Raw genomic sequence first — 17,162 nt, 5'->3', positions numbered from 1 at the left:
TCAGTATAAACACTGATTTTGTGGCATTTTAATTTGCTCTAAAAGCATCCCTGTCTCCCAGATCCATGAAAATATGCCTGCTTTTAACCATGGTAGCTGTGAAAACAAGCATCTTGCCAGCCACTGGAAGAGGCAGGCTGGACTTGGAGTTCCCTAAAAGCCCCATCCCCAGAAAACTGTCACTATTTGACTTGTCTGGCAGTTTGCTGAAAAACGCTATTCTCAAAGCTTGTCTTTATTTGTTCCAAGAGTTTGCCAGTATCTCTGCAAACACCCCTATGCCCAAGGCATTTGTCCAAAAGAATCAGTGGCAATTGTTTAACATTTCAACTACCTGATGCCACGTAACTGTGGCAAGGCAAGGGTTAAAAAAGAAAAGAAGAACACGTTTTCCTCTGCTTAGCCAGCTCACTTCAAGGACAGTTACAAGATAACGCTGTCTGAAAAGTCAAAGCCAAAGGAATGGGCTCCAGACACCTGCCTCTTGAGCAATGTTGAAAAGAAAAGAATTCCTTCACTGTCTCTCCTTCTCTGAACCATTAATTATGACTACGTTTGCCAACGCTTGCATTTAGTAAGATATATAGATTCTGTTTTTCTCCCTAATCCTCTGTTTCCCACAACATAACCCGTTGGGGCTAAAAAGAAACTGACCAAAAATTTTTAAAAGGAATAACTGGGAAAAGAGATGTCAATAAGATATTTTTTAAAAAACCCTGCTGTGTTTCTGAGAATCTAGTGGGCTATGTGTGTGTACAGGACTGTGCGCATGCCCAGGAAGACCTGAGAAGGTCCTAAACTCTCACCTCTGACTGACCTTGAGTGTCTACACAAGAGGAAATGAAGGCTAAGGCAGAGTTGTAAGTTGCTTGCTGGAGTATTGAAAACATGCCTCAACACACACAGAGTTCCTTAGCAAATGCTGGGAAACTTAATGGTCTAAAGCGTTTAAAAAGATCTCTTTTTAGTTTTAATTTTTTAAAAAAATACGGAACAATTCATGAATTTGCGTGTAATCCTTGCACGAGGGTTAGATAATCTTCTCTGTATCATTTTAATTTTAGTATATGTGCTGCTGAAGCCAGTAGACATCTAGGAATATTTCTGTCCAGTTATTAGCTGGCCACTGAGATAACTAAGCAAAGTCTTCAGTGGTTGCACAGAACAAAGAACACAGATTTTACAGAGTTAAGTTCAGAAAAGTCACTAAACACCAGCAACAACAAGCAACAACAACAGCAAACCCCAGGGAGTGGGGAAAGAGGAATCTGATTTCCAGAAGTGCCATATTGTTTAATTTAATTTTGTTTTTCTTTTGTGGAGACAGAGTCTTCCTATGTTGCCCAGGTTGATCTCAAACTCCTGGGCTCAAGTGATCCTCCTATCTTAGCCTTTCCAAGTGCAGGGATTATAGGCGTGATCCACTGTGCCCGGCCATAGACTATGATGTTTGCCAGGCTAGGTGTTTTGAATGCATTTTGACTTATGATATTTTCAACTTAAAATGGGTTTATCAAGACATAATTCTGTTGTAAGTTGAGGAATATATGTATATGTATAATGGGAGTCCCAGAAGGATAGGATTAAGAAGAGGGGAAAAAAGAATATTAGAAGAAATAGAGGGTGAAAACTTCCTGAATTTGATTTTAAAAGCATTAATCTAAATGTTCAAAAAGTTTGATGAACTCCAAGTATGATAAACTAAAAAACGATTAACAACTAGGCACATTATAGTCAAACTGTTGAAAGTCAAAGAGAATCATGAAAACAGCAAGAAAAGGGTAACTCATCACATACAAGGGCCCGTCAATAAAATTAACAGCTGAGTTACTATCAGAAAAAATGGTCACGATCCAGTTTTCCCAGCACCATTTGTTTGCAAAGGCAATTCTTTCCCCCTCAAATTGAAACACTTGTCAAAAACATAAGGGCTTACTTCTGGACTCTTGATTCTATTCTATTGATCTAATGTCTATCCTTATGCCAGTACTACACTGTCTTGATTACTGTAGCTTTGTAGTAAGTTTTAAAGCTGGGAAGTGTGGGCCGGGCGCGGTGGCTCAAGCCTGTAATCCCAGCACTCTGGGAGGCCAAGGTGGGCGAATCACAAGGTCAGGAGATCGAGACCATCCGGGCTAACATGGTGAAACCCCGTCTCTACTAAAAAATACAAAAAACTAGCCAGGTGTGGTGGCAGGTGCCTGTAGTCCCAGCTACTCAAGAGAAAGACGTGAACCTGGGAGGCGGAGCTTGCAGTGAGCTGAGATCCAGCCACTGCACTCCAGCCTGGACGACAGAGCAAGACGCCGTCTCCAAAAAAAAAAAAAAAAAAAAAAAAAAAAACTGGAAAGTGTGAGACTTCTAACCAGATACGTCTATTTTCCAGATTGTTTTAGCTATTCCAGGTTTCTTAATTTTCATAGGACCAGCTTGCCAGTTTTTGCAAAACTACAGTCAGAATTTTGATAGGAATTGTGCTGACCCTGTAGGTAATTTTTGAGAGAATTGGTATCTTAACAGTATTAAGTCCTGGGCATGGTGGCACATGCCTGTAGTGCCAGGTACTTTGGAGGCTGAAATAGAAGGATAATTTGAGCTCAGATGCTCAAGTCCATCCTGGGCAACATAGCAAGACCTTCATCTCTAAAAACAAAAGCAAAACCCACAATATTAAGTCTTTTGATCCATGAATATGGGATGTGTTCCTGTTTATTTAGGTCTTTCATTTCTTTCAATGATGTTTTGTGGTTTTCAATATACAAGTCTTGCAGTTTTTTTATTTATTTGAGATGGAGTCTCTCTGTGTCCCCAGGCTGGAGTGCAGTGGTGTGATCTCAGCTCACTGCAACCTCCGCCTCCTGGGTTCAAGCCATTCTCATGCCTCAGCTTCCTGAGGCTGGGACTATAGGTTCACGCCACCATTCCCGGCTAATTGTTTTGAGTTTTTAGTAGAGATAGGGTTTTGCCATGTTGCCCAGGCTGTCCTTGAACTCCTGACCTCAAGTGATCCACTCACCTCGGCCTCCCAAAGTGCTAGGATTACAGGCATGAGCCACTATGCCCAGCCGATCCTATTTCTTTGCATGTCTCATAATTTTTTCTTGAAAGCTGAACGTTTTATTTTTTTAATTATTATTATTATTTGAGATGGAGTCTCACTGTCGCCCAGACTGGAGTGCAGTGGCGCGATCTCAGCTCACTGCAAGCTCCGCCTCCCGGGTTCATGCCATTCCCCTGCCTCAGCCTCCCAAGTAGCTGGGACCACAGGCGCCTGCCACCACGCCCAGCTGATTTCTTGTATTTTTAGTAGAGACAAGGTTTCACTGTGTTAGCCAGGATGGTCTCCATCTCCTCACCTCGTGATCTGCCTACCTCGGCCTCCCAAAGTGCTGGGATTACAGGCATGAGCCACCACGCCCGGCGAATCGCTGGATGTTTTAGATAATATATTTTAGCAACTCTGACACTTGATTCCCCCAACTCCAGGCAGGGGTTGTGGTTATTGTTGTTTGTTTGGTGACGTATTGCTTTGTGACTGGGCTGAACAAGTTTCACCATCACGATCCTCATCTCACACTATGCAGACTCAGATGTCCCTGCTCAGATTTTTTCTTCCTGTTTTTAACCTTTTAACTTGGCCACCTAGGGGTTGCCCCTGGGTCAGCATAAACCACTTAATGGTTAAAGATTGTGCTTGGCCAGGTACGGTGGCTCATGCCTGTAATCCCACTACTTTGGGAGGCCAAGGCAGGAGGATCACTCGCACCCAGGAATTCAAGACCAGCCTGGGCAACATAGCAAGACCCCATCTCTAAAAAAAATAAAACAAATTAGCCAGTCATGGTGGTGCATGCCTGTAGTCCCAGCTACTCAGGAGACTGAGGTGGGAGGATTGCTTGGGCCCAGGAGTTTGAGGCTGCAGTGAGCCATGATCATGCCACTGCGCTCCAGCAGCCTGAGTGACAGAGTGAGACTTTGTCTCTCTCTCTCAAAAAAAAGTTGTGCTTAATCCCCTTGGCCAGTTAGATCTTTGCCCTTTCCAATTGGATGTGTGTGTGGCTTGGAGGTTGCTATCACCATTCACAGAATTTCCCCTTTTGCCCCGGGGTCAGCCAGGGACTGGTAGCTTGGCATTCTCCCTGTGATGTCTCCCGAGAAGGTGCAGCCTTGCAGGCAGCCTTTCGGATGGCCGGGGATGGCTGTGACATCATCTTTAAGCCTGGCTTCCTTGGAGTCACTGCTGTGCCAGGGCGGCTAATCGTTTGTTCTGTGTTGGTCACAGCTTATGCTAAGCCCCTAGTGCCTGTGACGATGGGTCTGGGTGCGTGTGGGGAATGTTTTGGGTCTACTGATTGCTTCGAGTGGGTGCTGCCAAGCACAGGTGCATAGAATTCCTGACCACCCCCCAAATTTGTCTATGATCCCAGTGGAGATATTCTTGGCTCTCTCTTTCTCTGTTTCTCTCTCTCTCTCTCTCTCTTTTTTTTTTTGGAGACAGAATCTTGCACTGCCCAGGCTGGAGTGCAGAGGCACGATCTTGGCTCACTGCAACCTCCACCTTCCAGGTTCAAGTGATTCTCCTGCCTAAGCTTCCCGAGTAGCTGGGACTACAGGCACGTGCCACCACTCCCAGCTAATTTTTGTGTTTTTAGTAGAGACGAGGTTTCACCATGTTGGCCAGATTGGTCTCAAACTCTTGACCTCAGGCAATCCGCACACCTCAGCCTCCCAAAGTGTTGGGATTACAGGCGTGAGCCACCACGCCCGGCTTCACTGCCCGTTTTTATGTCGGGGATTTGTTGGTGAGACTGAAGCCCCTGTCCTACAGAAGGTCCCACATTCTGGATATGGCCAATTGTGTTCCTGTCGTTTCGTTTAACACAAAGATGAGAATATTCTTGTCTCTTTTACTTAGAACTAGAGGAAATCTGTTTGGGCAAGATTTCTGTGATTCCCGTAGGTCAGAGGGTGTCTGTATTTTAAATTTTGACTTGTGCTGCTGAAAAGGTTGCACTAATTTACAGGCCTCTAACCCTGTATGCAAATGCCGTTCCCACCCCAGCCATAAGCAGAATCAACCCTTAATGTAATTTTTTAGTATTTTTAATAGAGACAGGGTCTTGCTCTGTTGTCCAGAACTACTCCTGGGCTCAATCGATTCTCCCACCTGGGCCTCCCAAATTGTTGGGATACAGGCGTGAGCCATTGAGCCTGGCCTACTCTGATCTTTTTAAAATTCTTTCAGTTTTTTTGAGACAGGGTCTTGCTCTGTCACCCAGGCTGGAGTGGAGTGGCATAATCATGACTCATTGCAGCCTTGACCTCCTGGGCTCAAGTGATCCTCTCACCATAGCCTCCCAAGTAGCTGAGACTACAGGAGCGTCCCACCATGCCCAGCTAATTTTTATTTTTTATTTTTTTGAGATGTAGTCTTGCTCTGTTGCCAGGCTGGAGTGCATTGGTACCATCTCGGCTCACTGCAACCTCCGACTCCCTGGTTCAAGCGATTCTCCTGCCTCAGCCTCCCGAGTAGCTGGGACCACAGGCGCCTGCCACCACGCCCAGCTGATTTCTTGTATTTTTAGTAGAGACGAGGTTTCACTGTGTTAGCCAGGATGGTCTCCATCTCCTGACCTCGTGATCTGCCCACCTCGGCCTCCCAAAATGCTGGGATTACAGGCGTGAGCCACTGCACCGGGCCTCCCAGCTAATTTTTATATTTTTTGTAGATACGGGGTTTTGTCATGTTGCCCAGACTGGTCTCAAATTCCTGGGCTCACCTGGGCTTCCCAAAGTGCTGGGATTACAGCCAAGAGCCACCGTGCCCAACCTATTGTGATTTTTTTTTTTTTTTTTTTTTTTTTTTTGAGGCAGTCTCTCTGTGTCACCAGGCTGGAGTGCAGGGGTGCGATCTCGGCTCGCTACAACCTCTGCCTCCCGGGTTCAAGTGCCTCAGCCTCCCAAGTAGCTGGGACTACTCCAGCCACCACGCCCGGACCTCCTGATCCGCCTGCCTCGGTCTCCAAAAGTGCTGGGATTACAGGCGTGAACCACCGCGCCAGACCAGTGATTTTTAATATGTGGTAATTCCACTTCTGGCCACAAGAGGCCACCAACGCCCAGTATGCTGGACCCAAGGGGACCCTCATAGGCTGGCTGGCTTGGCATGGGCTCCCCTCTTCGGAGGCGGGGATGGGACTATTGTTCCAGGAAACACCTCAAGTCCCGTGATCAGGAGAAGGGGAGTGGGGCTGACAAGGCAGGATGGGACAAGAGGCTGCGCATGTCAGAGAAGGGCTGGGCTGAATTTCAGACCTGGTGGTCGGCTCCTGGAAATTCGAGCACTGAACCTTTCTGTAATTAAAAATGTATGGTATTTAAAGCTGCCAGCCATCGTTATGGCAGCAGGTGTGCCTGCAAACACACTTCTTCCCACCCCTGCTATGCACAACACACACACACACACACACACACACACACACACACACACACTACAAAGATGTAGAGATGCGGTCTCTCTTTTTTGTTGGTATAATTATGTATATTTTCAGGTGCTTTTTTTTTGGTTGATTGAAGTATAATTTACATATGGCAAAATTCACTTATGTGAGGTGTATAGTTCTATAAATTTTTTTTTTTTTTTTTTTTTTTTTTTGAGATGGAGTCTCACTGTCACCGAAGCTGGTGTGCAGGGGCACAATCTTGGCTTTCTGCAACCTCCTACTCCCAGGCTCAAGCGATTCTCTTGCCTCAGCCTCCTGAGAAGCTGGGATTACAGGCACCTGACACCACACCTGGCTAATCTTTGTATTTTTAGTAGAGACAGGGTTTCCCCGTGTTGGCCAGGCTGGTCCCAAACTCCTGGCCTCAAGTGATTCACCCACCTTGGCCTCCCAAAGTGCTGGGATGACAGGCATGAGCCACCACACCTGGCCTGTTGTGGTTTAATTTGCAATTCCTCATGGCCAGTAATGTGCATCTTTTCATGTGCTCATTTGCCATCTGTATATCTTCTTTGATAAAGTGTCTGTTCAAAAATGAGTGCATTTTGGCCGGGCGCGGTGGCTTACGCCTGTAATCCCAGCACTTTGGGAGGCCGAGGTGGGTGGATCACGAGGTCAGGAGATTGAGACCATCCTGGCTGATACAGTGAAACCCCGTCAGTCTCTACTAAAAATAAAAAAAAATAAAAAAATAAAAAATCAGCCGAGTGTGGTGGCAGGCACCTGTAGTCCCAGCTACTTGGGAGGCTGAGGCAGGAGAATGGCTTGAACCCAGGAGGCGGCGCTTGCAGTGAGCCGAAATGGCACCACTGCACTCCAGCCGGGGCGACAGAGCGAGACTCCATCTCAAAAAAAAAAAAAAGAGTGCATTTTCTGTTTTAGAGGGGGAGTCTTCCTCTGTTGCCCAGGCTGGAGTGCGGTGGTGCCATCATAGCTCACTGTAATCTCACAGTGCTGTGTGTATAGCTGTGGTCCAAGCTACTCAAGAGGCTGAGGTGGGAGGATTGTCTGGTCCCAGGAAGTTGACGCTGCAGGGAGCTATGATTGCACCACTGCACTCCAGCCTTGGTGACAGAGCAAGACACTGTCTAAAAAAATAAAAATTAAAAAAAAAAAGACTGGGCACAGTGGCTCACGCCTGTAATCCCAGCACTTTGGGAGGCCAAGGTGGGTGGATCACTTGAGGTCAGGAGTTTGAGAACATCCTGGCCAACATGGTAAAATCCATCTCTACTAAAACTACAAAAATTAGCTGGGCGTGGTAATGTGCCTGCAATCCCAGCTACTCGGGAGGCTGAGGCAGGAGAATCACTGGAACCTGGGAGGTGGAGGTTGCAGTGAGCTGAGATCAAACACGTTCTAAGGAGTCTAGAACGATTCCATTTGTTTTCCTTCCTTCCTTCCTTCCCTCCTTCCCTCCCTCCCTCCCTCCCTCCTTCCCTCCCTCCTTCCCTCCCTCCCTCCTTCCCTCCTTTCTTTCTTTCTTCTTTCTTTCTTTCTTTCTTTCTTCCTTTCTTTCTTTCTTTCTTTCTTTCTTTCTTTCTTTCTTTCTTTCTTTCTTTCTTTCTTTCTTTCTTTCTTTCTTTCTTTCTTTCTTTCTTTTCTTTCTTTCTCTCTCTTTCTTTCTTTTTCTTTCTCTCTCTCTCCCTCTTTCTTTCCTCCCTCCCTCCCTCCCTCCCTCCCTTCCTTCCTTCCTTCCTTTTCTTTCTTTCTTTCTTTCTTTTCTAACAGAGTCTCGCTCTGCCACCCAGGCTGGAGTGCAGTGGCAGGATCTCGGCTCACTGCAAGCTCCGCCTCCCAGGTTCACACCATTCTCCAGCCTCAGCCTCCCGAGCAGCTGGGACTACAGGCACCCGACACCACGCCCAGCTATTTTTTTCTATTTTTAGTACAGATGGGGTTTCACCATGTTAGCCAGGATGATCTCCATCTCCTGATCTCGTGATCCGCCCGTCTCGGCCTCCCAAAGTGCTGGGATTATGGGCGTGAGCCACCGCGACCGGCCTGAATGATTCCATTTCTAAGAAGTTCTAGAATAGGTAAAGCTAGTCAGAACAGGCAGTGAAGATTGACTGGAACAGGCATGATGGAACTTTCTGAGATTCTTTTTCTTTTTTGAGACAGGGTCTTGCTCTGTCACCCAGGCTGGAGTGCAGTGGTGCAGTGGCATGATCATTGCTCACTGCAGCCTCGACCTCCCAGGCTCAGGTAATCCTTCTGCCTCAGCCTCCTGGCTAGCTGGGAGCACAGGCATGCCACCACACCTGGCTAATTTCTGTAGCTTTTGTAGAGGCAGGGTCTTGCCATGTTGCCCAGTCTGGTCTCGATCTCCTGGGCTCAAGTGATCCACCTGCCTCAGCCTCCTGAAGTGCTAGGACTGCAGGCATGAGTCACCATACCCGCCCATCATTTTTTAAAAATGCATTTCAGGCCGGGCGCGGTGGCTCAAGCCTGTAATCCCAGCACTTTGGGAGGCCGAGACGGGCGGATCACGAGGTCAGGAGATCGAGACCATCCTGGCTAACACGGTGAAACCCCGTCTCTACTAAAAATACAAAAAAACTAGCTGGGCGAGGTGGCGGGCGCCTGTAGTCCCAGCTACACGGGAGGCTGAAGCAGGAGAATGGCGTAAGCCCAGGAGGCGGAGCTTGCAGTGAGCTGAGATCCGGCCACTGCACTCCAGCCTGGGCGACGGAGCCAGACTCCGTCTCAAAAAAAAAAAAAAAATGCATTTCAAAGTAGCTGGCAAACATCAAGATAAGCACTTCAGCATGCATACGATTAACTAGAGTTGAATATGTGTTTACGGCTTTGTTTTTGGCAGGGGAAATTTACACAGTGAAATGCACAGCTTCGAGTGAACGTTCACTGATGGCTAACAAATGCAGACACATGTGTGAACCAAAGCCCTTTAAATATATAATCAGCTGGGCACGGTGGCACATGCCTGTAATCCCAGCACTTTCAGAGGCTGTGTCGGTGGATTACCTGAGGTCAGGGTTCGAAACCAGCCCGGCCAACGTGGTGAAACACCGTTTCTACTAAAAATACAAAAATCACCCGGGTGTGGTGGCACGTGCCTGTAATCCCAGCTACTCAGGAGGCTGAGGGGGGAGAATTGCTTGAACCCTGGAGGCAAAGGTTGCAGTGAGCCGAGATCACGCCACTGCACTCTAACCTGGGCGACAGAGTGAGACTCCGTCTCAAAAAAGGCAAAAACAGAAACAAAAACAATAACAACAACAATATATAGATATTTCCTGGCTGGGTGCAGGGATTCATGCTTTGAGAGCACTTTGGGAAGCAAAGCGGGGGTGGGGGGGTGGAAATGACTTGAGGTCAGGAGTTTGAGACCATCCCAGGCAATGTGGCGAAACCCCATCTCTAGTAGAAATACAAAATATTAGCTGGGGGTAGTTGCAAGACAGCACTACTGTGCTTCAGCCTGGACACAGAGTGAGATTCTGTCTCAAAATTAAAAAAAAAAGGACTGATGAATGTATCAAGGGATAGATACATGATAGGACAAATAGGGTAAGATGCCAGTAGCAGCATCTAGGAGGTGGCCATATGTGTGTGCGTGGTATAATTCTGTTAAATGTCTCTGAATGCTTGAAAAAATACAAGATAAAAATGTTGGCAAAATTCGCTGTCAGTGATTTATCTTTCTGTCTTTTTTTGTTTGTTTCTGTTTTAGAGACAGGGTCTGGCTCTGTGGCCAAGGCTGGAGTGCAGTGACATGATCATAGCTCTCTGTAGCCTCAACCTCCTGGGCTCAAGTGATCCCCCTGACTCAGCCTCCCCAGTAGCTGGGATTACAGGCATGTGCCAACATGCCCAGCTCATTAAAAAAATTTTTTTTTGTAGAGGCTGGGCTTGGTGGCTTATGCCTATAATCCCAGCACTTTGGGAGGCCAAGGTTGGTGGATGACCTGAGGTCAGGAGTTCGAGACCAGCCTGGCCAACACGGTGAAACCCCGTCTCTACTAAAAATACGAAGGAAAAAACAAAAGAAAAAAATTAGTCAGGCATGGTGGCATGTGCCTGTAACCCCCAGCTACTTGGGAGGCTGAGCCAGAAGAATCACTTAAACTGGGGAGGCGAGGTTGCAGTGAGCAGAGATCACACCACCGCTCTCCAGCCTGGGTGACAGAGCAAGACTCCATCTCAAATAAAATTAAAAAAAAATTTTTTTTTTGTAGAGATGGGTCTTGCTGTGTCGCCCAGGCTGGTCTCAAACTTCTGGGCTCAAGGGATCTGACCCCTTCAGCCTGCAAAAGTGCCGGGATTATAGATATGAGCTACCTTGCCTGGCCTGATTTCTCTTTCTTAGTAGTACCTAAGAGAAACATGCATCTTACAGGTGATGGTGTCCTAGATCTGATGAAATATGGTGTTATTGTTAAGCTCAGCCAGGCCAGGCATGGTGGCTCACACCTGTGATCCCAACACTTTGGGAGGCCGAGGTGGGTGGATCATTTCAGGTCAGGAGTTTGAGACCAGCCTGGCCAACATGGTGAAACCCTGTTTCGACTAAAAATACAAAAATTAGGTGGGCATGGTGGTTCACGCCTGTAAACCCAGCTTCTGGAAAGGCTGAGGCATGAGAATCGCTTGAACCCAGTAGGCAGAGGTTGCAGTCAGCCGGGATTGTGCTATTGCACTCCAGCCTGGGTGACAGAGCAAGACGACTCTCTCAAAAAAAAAAAAAAAAAAAGATAAAAAGATAAAAAGTTAAATAAAAGAAGCTCAGCAGCCAGGAATCTAGGCACTTTCCTCAGTGGCCATCAGCTATCCATTTCCTTTGAAAACTCTGGATTCTGTCTCCTGGAATCTCCATTCTCTCATCCCCCAAGTCAACACAGAACCCCTAGCTCCTGCCCTAAATGGCAGCACCACCTTTTCCAAGCACGCACGCCGCACCCTCCTGTGACACTGAGTGTGTGGTCCCCCCACCTCCTTCCCTCCCCAGCACCTAGAGGACAGAGGCCAGACCCCTCATTCCAATTCTAGGAAGTCCCCCAGAGGGACTCCAATCGCACCACACTGCTGCGTGCCGCTGAGCCTTTGTGGGTGCTGGTGTTTTTGTTTTGCTTTTTGTTGTGGCGTTTTTTGAGACAGAGTCTCACTCTGTCCCCTAGGCTGGAGAGCAGTGGCATGACCTGCAACCTCTGCCTCCCAGGTTCAAGCATTCAAGCTATTCTCCTGCCTCAACCTCCCAGGTAGCTGGGGGGACTACAGGCGCGCACCACCACACTTGGCTAATTTTTGTATTTTTAATAGAGATGGGGTTTCACCATGTTGGCCAGGCTGGTCTCGAACTTCTGATCTCAGGTGATCCACCCGCCTTGGCCTCCCAAAGTGCTGGGATTACAGGCTTGAGCCATCACACCCGGCCCACTCTTGACCTCTTTTGTTGCTGTTTTTGTTGTGTAGATCAAGCCACCACATCCCTGCATAGCTGTCAATCCATTAGGAACACCACTAGGTCTATTTCCCATTACCACAGATTGCTTGGGGTTAGGACACCATGGTTCTCATTCCAGCATTGCCACGTGTAGTATAATCAGTGTATTTCTCTCACCTCTGATGGCTAAGTGCTACCTCTCAGAATTTATTTATTTATTATTATTATGATTTTTTTTTTCAAGATGGAATCTTGCTGTGTCACCCAGGCTAGAGTGCAGTAGTGCAATCTTTGCTCACTGCAACCTCCGCCTCCTGGGTTCAGGTGATTCTTCTGCCTCAGCCTCCCAAGTAGCTGGGATTATAGGTGCATGCCACCGTGCCCTGCTAATTTTTGTATTTTTAGTGGAGATGGGGTTTCACCATCTTGGCCAGGCTGGTCTTGAACTCCTGACCTCGTGATCCACCCGCCTTGGCCTCCCAAAGTGCTGGGATTACAGGCGTGAGCCACTGCGCCCGGCCTATTTATTTATTGAAATGGAGTCTCACTCTGTTGTTCAAGTTGGAGTTCAGTGGCACGATCTCAGCTCACTGCAACCTCCACCTCCCAGGTTCAAGTGATTCTCCTGCCTCAGTCTTTTGAATAGCTGGGCTTATAAGCACCCACCGCCACACCCGGCTAATTGTTGTATTTTTAGTAGAGATGGGGTTTCGCCATGTTGGCCAGGCTGGTCTCAAACTCCTGATCTTAGGTGATTTGTACACCTTGGCCTCCCAAAGTGTTGGGATTACAGGCGTGAGCCACCACACCTGGACAATTTTTGTACTTTTATTTTTATTTTATTTTATTTTATTTTTTTCTTAGAGTCTCGCTCTGTCGCCCAGGCTGGAGTGCAGTGGCGTGATCTTGGCTCACTCCAACCTCTGCCTCCCAGGTTTTAGCTTTTCTTCTGCCTCAGCCTCCCAAGTAGCTGAGATTACAGGCGCCTGCTACCACACCCGACCTAATTTTTGTAATTTTACTAGAGATAGGGTTTTACCATGTTGCCCAGGCTGGTTCTGAACTCCGGACCTCAGGTGATCCGCCCCCCTCGGCCTCCCAAAGTGCTGGGATTACAGGCATGAACCCGGCCAACTCCACATTTTTAAACAAAACTTTCTCTTCCTTAACCAATTAGAAATCAAAAAAAACAAAAGAAAAAAGAAAAAAAAAAAGATCTTTGAATCTACGTATGACCTGTAAGCCCTCACTTCAAGATATCGCACCTTTTAGGGCAAAACCAACGTATAGCCTCCATATGCTGATTTATGACTTTGTCGTAATCTCTGCCTCCTCACCTTTAAGGACGCCTACCTGCAAGCCAGCAGGGAGCTCTGGATGTAAATATGAGTGGCCAGATTCTCCTTGCTTCACACCCTACAAATAAATGGCCTCTTTTCTCACTGCAAACCTTGGTGTGGAGGGTTGGCCTTACTGTGACAGACATCTGGACCCCGTGAAGGTCAGTCCTTGCTTCCTCTCATTGATTTTTTTTTTTTTTCTTGAGTCAGGCTCTCACGCCCTTCTCCCAGGCTGCTGGAGTGCAGTGGTACAATCATTGCTCACTGCAGCTTCCACTTCCCTGACTCAGGTGATTCTCCCACTTCAGCCTCCTGAGTAGCTGGGATCACATGCATGTGCCACCACGCCCAGCAAATTTTTTGTATTTTTAGTACAGGTAGGGGTCTTGCTATGTTGCCCAGGCTGGTCTCAAACCCCTGCGCTCAAGCAGTCCGCCTACCTCAGCCTCCTAAAGTACTGGAATTACAGGTGTGTGCCACCGTCCCGGGCCCAAGATGTTATCTTTAATTTCTATAGAGAACCAAATATCTGGTGATTCTAACTCCCTTGGCTATTGATTTAAGCTACTTTTTTTTTTTTTTTTGAGACAGAGTTTCATTCTTGTTGACCAGGCTGGAGTGCAGTGGTGCGATCTTGGTTCACTGCAACCTCCGCCTCCTAGGTTCAAGCAATTCTCCCGCCTCAGCCACCTGAGTAGCTGGGATTACAGGTGCATCCCACCACGCCCAGCTAATTTTTGTAGTTTTTGTTTTGTTTTGTTTTGTTTTTTGGACGGAATCTCGCTCTGTTGCCAGGTTGGAGTGCAGTGGCACAATCTCTGCTCACTGCAACCTCCGCCTCCCGGGTTCAAGTGATTCTCCTTCCTCAGCCTCCTGGGTAGCTGGGAGTACAGCGTGTGCCACCACGCCCAGCTAATTTTTGTGTTTTTAGTAGAGACAGGGTTTCACCATGTTGGCCAGGATGGTCTTGATTTCTTTCTTTTTTTTTGGTTGAGACAGAGTCTCGCTTTGTCGCCTAGGCTGGAGTGCAGTGGCTGGATCTCAGCTCACTGCAAACTCTGCCTCCTGGGTTTACGCCACTCTCCTGCCTCAGCCTCCCGAGTAGCTGGGACTACAGGTGCCCGCCACCTCGCCCGGCTAGGTTTTTGTATTTTTTAGTAGAGACAGGGTTTCACCGTGTTAGCCAGGATGGTCTCGATCTCCTGACCTCGTGATCCGCCCGTCTTGGCCTCCCAAAGTGCTGGGATTACAGACTTGAGCCACCGCGCCCGACCGGTCTTGATTTCTTGACCTGTGATCTGCCCACCTTGGCAGCCCAATGTAGTTTTTAGTAGAGACAGGGTTTCACCACGTTGGCCATGCTGATCTCAAACTCCTGACGTCAGGTGATCCGCCTGCCTCCACCTCCCAAAGTGCTGGGCTTACAGGTGTGAGCCACCACGCCCAGCTGGAAAGAAGTATTTTCTGAGATTTATAAATCTTTTTAAAAAATTAAGGGCCAGGCACAGTGGCTCACATCTGTAAGTGCAGCACTTTGGGAGGCTAAGGAAGGAGGATTGATTGAGATCAGGAGTTGGAGGTTGCAGTGAGCTATGATTGCACCACTGCGTTCTAGCCTGGGAGACAGAGTGAGACCCTGATTCTAACAATAATTAAATCAACAACATTTTAAAGTTAAAATTAAGATTCTTCAGCCTCTTTTGGGCCAGGCATGGTCGCTCATGCTTGTAATCCCAGCACTTTGGGAGGCTGTGGCAGGCGGATCACTTGAGGCGAGGAGTTTGAGACCAGCCTGGCCAACATTGTAAAACCCCATCTCTACTAAAAATTCAGAAATTAGCCAGCGTGGTGATGCATGCCTGTAATCCCAGCTATTCGGGAGGCTGAGACAGGAGAATAGCTTGAACCTGGGGGTTGGAGGTTGCAGTGAGCCAAGATCATGCCACTGCACTCCAGTCTGGGTGAAAGAGCGAAACTCCATCTCAAAATAAATAAATAAATAAATAAAGTGGGGTCTTCTTCAGAAGATATGTTTGCATGATTTCCATGAGGAATGCGTGTGCCCTGTCCCTTTCTTCCTAATGCTCACTGTGTCGTTTTTTTGTTGTTTTTTGTAACAGACTTTACTTTTTCAGGCCAGTTTTAGATTCATAGCAACATTGAGCAGAAGGTACAGAGAGTTCTCATATGTTCCCTGTCCCTGCTAATAGCCTCTCCCATTATCATCTTCCACCAAAGTGGTACATTTGTTACAATTAGGGAACCTACACTGACACATCATTTTAACCTGAAGTCCACAGTTTGCATTAGGGTCCGTCTTGGTGGTGTGCATGTCACGGGTTTGGATAAATGTGTCATAACATGCATCCACTGTTACAGCTCTCTCAGAGGAGTTTCCCTGCCTGAAAAATCCTCCGTGCTCTGCCTCTTTGGTCCCTCCCTTCAGTCCCTGGCAACCTTTTGTTTCCAGACCCTGGCAACGGTTCCTTTTACTGTCTCCATAGTTTGGCCTTTTCTAAATGTAATATAGTAGGAATCATACAGCACACAGGCTTTTCATTTTTTTTTCCCTTGAGACAGGGTCTCGCTCTGTCACCCAGGCTGGATAGCAGTGGCACTGCCATAGCTCACTGCAGACCTAACATCCTGGGCTCCATTGATCCTCCCGCCTCAGCCTTCTGAGTAGCTGGGACTATGAGTATGTGTCACCATGCCCAGCCAAGTATTCTGGATTTTTTTTTTTTGAGATGAAGTCTCACTCTTATCCCCCAGGCTGGAGTGCAATGGTGCGATCTTGGCTCACTGCAACCTCCGCCTCCTGGGTTCAAGTGATTCTCCTGCCTCAGCCTCTCAAGTAATGGGATTACAGGTGCCTGCCACCACGCCCAGCTAATTTTTGTATGTTTAGTAGAGATGGGGTTTCACCATATTGGCCAGGCTGGTCTCGAACTCCCAACCTCAGGTGATCCATCTGCCTCGGCCTCCCAAAATGCTGAGATTACAGGCGTGAGCCACCGTGCCCTGCCGTGTTCTGGATTTTTGTCATCCTGATAGGTTTGTAGTGGTATCTCATTGTTTTAATTTGCATTTTCCCATTGACATATGATATGAAGCATCTTTTCATATGCCTATTTGCCACCTGTGTATCTTCTTTGGAAAGATGTCTCTTAAGATCTTTGGCCCATTTAAAAATCAGGTTGTTTTCCTATTGTTGAGTTTTAAGAGTTCTTTGTATATTTTGGTTAATAGTCCTTCTTTTTTTTTTTTTTCTGAGATGCAGTCTCGCTCTGTTGCCCAGGCTGGAGTGCAGTGGCGCCATCTCCGCTCACTGCAAGCTCCGCCTCCCGGGTTCACGCCATTCTCCTGCCTCAGCCTCCCGAGTAGCTGGGACTACAGGCGCCCGCCACCACGCCCGGCTAGTTTTTTGTATTTTTAGTAGAGATGGGGTTTCACCGTGTTAGCCAGGATGGTCTCAATCTCCTGACCTCGTGATCCGCCTGCCTCGGCCTCCGAAAATGCTGGGATTACAGGCGTGAGCCACTGCGCCCGGCAATAGTCCTTCTTTATCAGCTCTATCTTTAGCAAATATTTTCTCCCAGTCTGTGGCTTGTCTTTTCATTCTCTTGACAACATCTTTCAGAGAGAAGAAATTTTTTAATTCAATGAAGTTGAACTTATCAATTCTTTTTTTTTTTTGAGACAGAGTTTCACTCTTGTTGCTCCAGGCTAGAGTGCAATGGCATGATCTCAGCTCACCGCAACCTCCACCTCCCGGGTTCAAGCGATTCTCCTGCCTCAGTCTCCTGAGTAGCTGGGATTACAAGCATGTGCCATCACACCTGGCTAATTTTGTATTTCTAGTAGAGATGGGGTTTCTCCATGTTGGTCAGGCTGGTCTCGAACTCCCGACCT

The 17,162-nt window shown here is 47.4% G+C and overlaps 2 protein-coding genes and 1 non-coding gene across 3 annotated transcripts in view; 1 reads left to right on the top strand and 2 right to left on the bottom strand.

Annotated features, from left to right (window-relative positions):
- The window catches only part of LOC104667537 (protein PMS2CL-like), a 1,213,215-nt gene that overhangs the window by 1,066,920 nt on the left and 129,133 nt on the right, over positions 1-17,162 (bottom strand). The window lies entirely within an intron of this gene.
- LOC115898441 lies at positions 983-1,084 on the bottom strand. The gene has a single exon (XR_004058176.1). It is a non-coding gene; the product is annotated as a U6 spliceosomal RNA (small nuclear RNA).
- LOC104661309 overlaps positions 4,186-17,162 on the top strand; it is a 57,751-nt gene continuing 44,774 nt past the window's right edge. Inside the window, exons 1-2 of the mRNA XM_030931980.1 lie at positions 4,186-4,321; positions 4,916-4,956. Coding sequence (XP_030787840.1) covers positions 4,186-4,321; positions 4,916-4,956 — 177 coding nt within the window. The remainder of the gene's footprint in view (positions 4,322-4,915; positions 4,957-17,162) is intronic.

The sequence above is a fragment of the Rhinopithecus roxellana genome, chromosome 6 (genome assembly GCF_007565055.1).
Source record: "Rhinopithecus roxellana isolate Shanxi Qingling chromosome 6, ASM756505v1, whole genome shotgun sequence".
Taxonomy (NCBI): Eukaryota; Metazoa; Chordata; class Mammalia; order Primates; family Cercopithecidae; genus Rhinopithecus; species Rhinopithecus roxellana.
The sequence above is the reverse complement of the archived record's forward strand: the minus strand, read 5'-3'. Positions and strand labels throughout refer to the sequence as shown.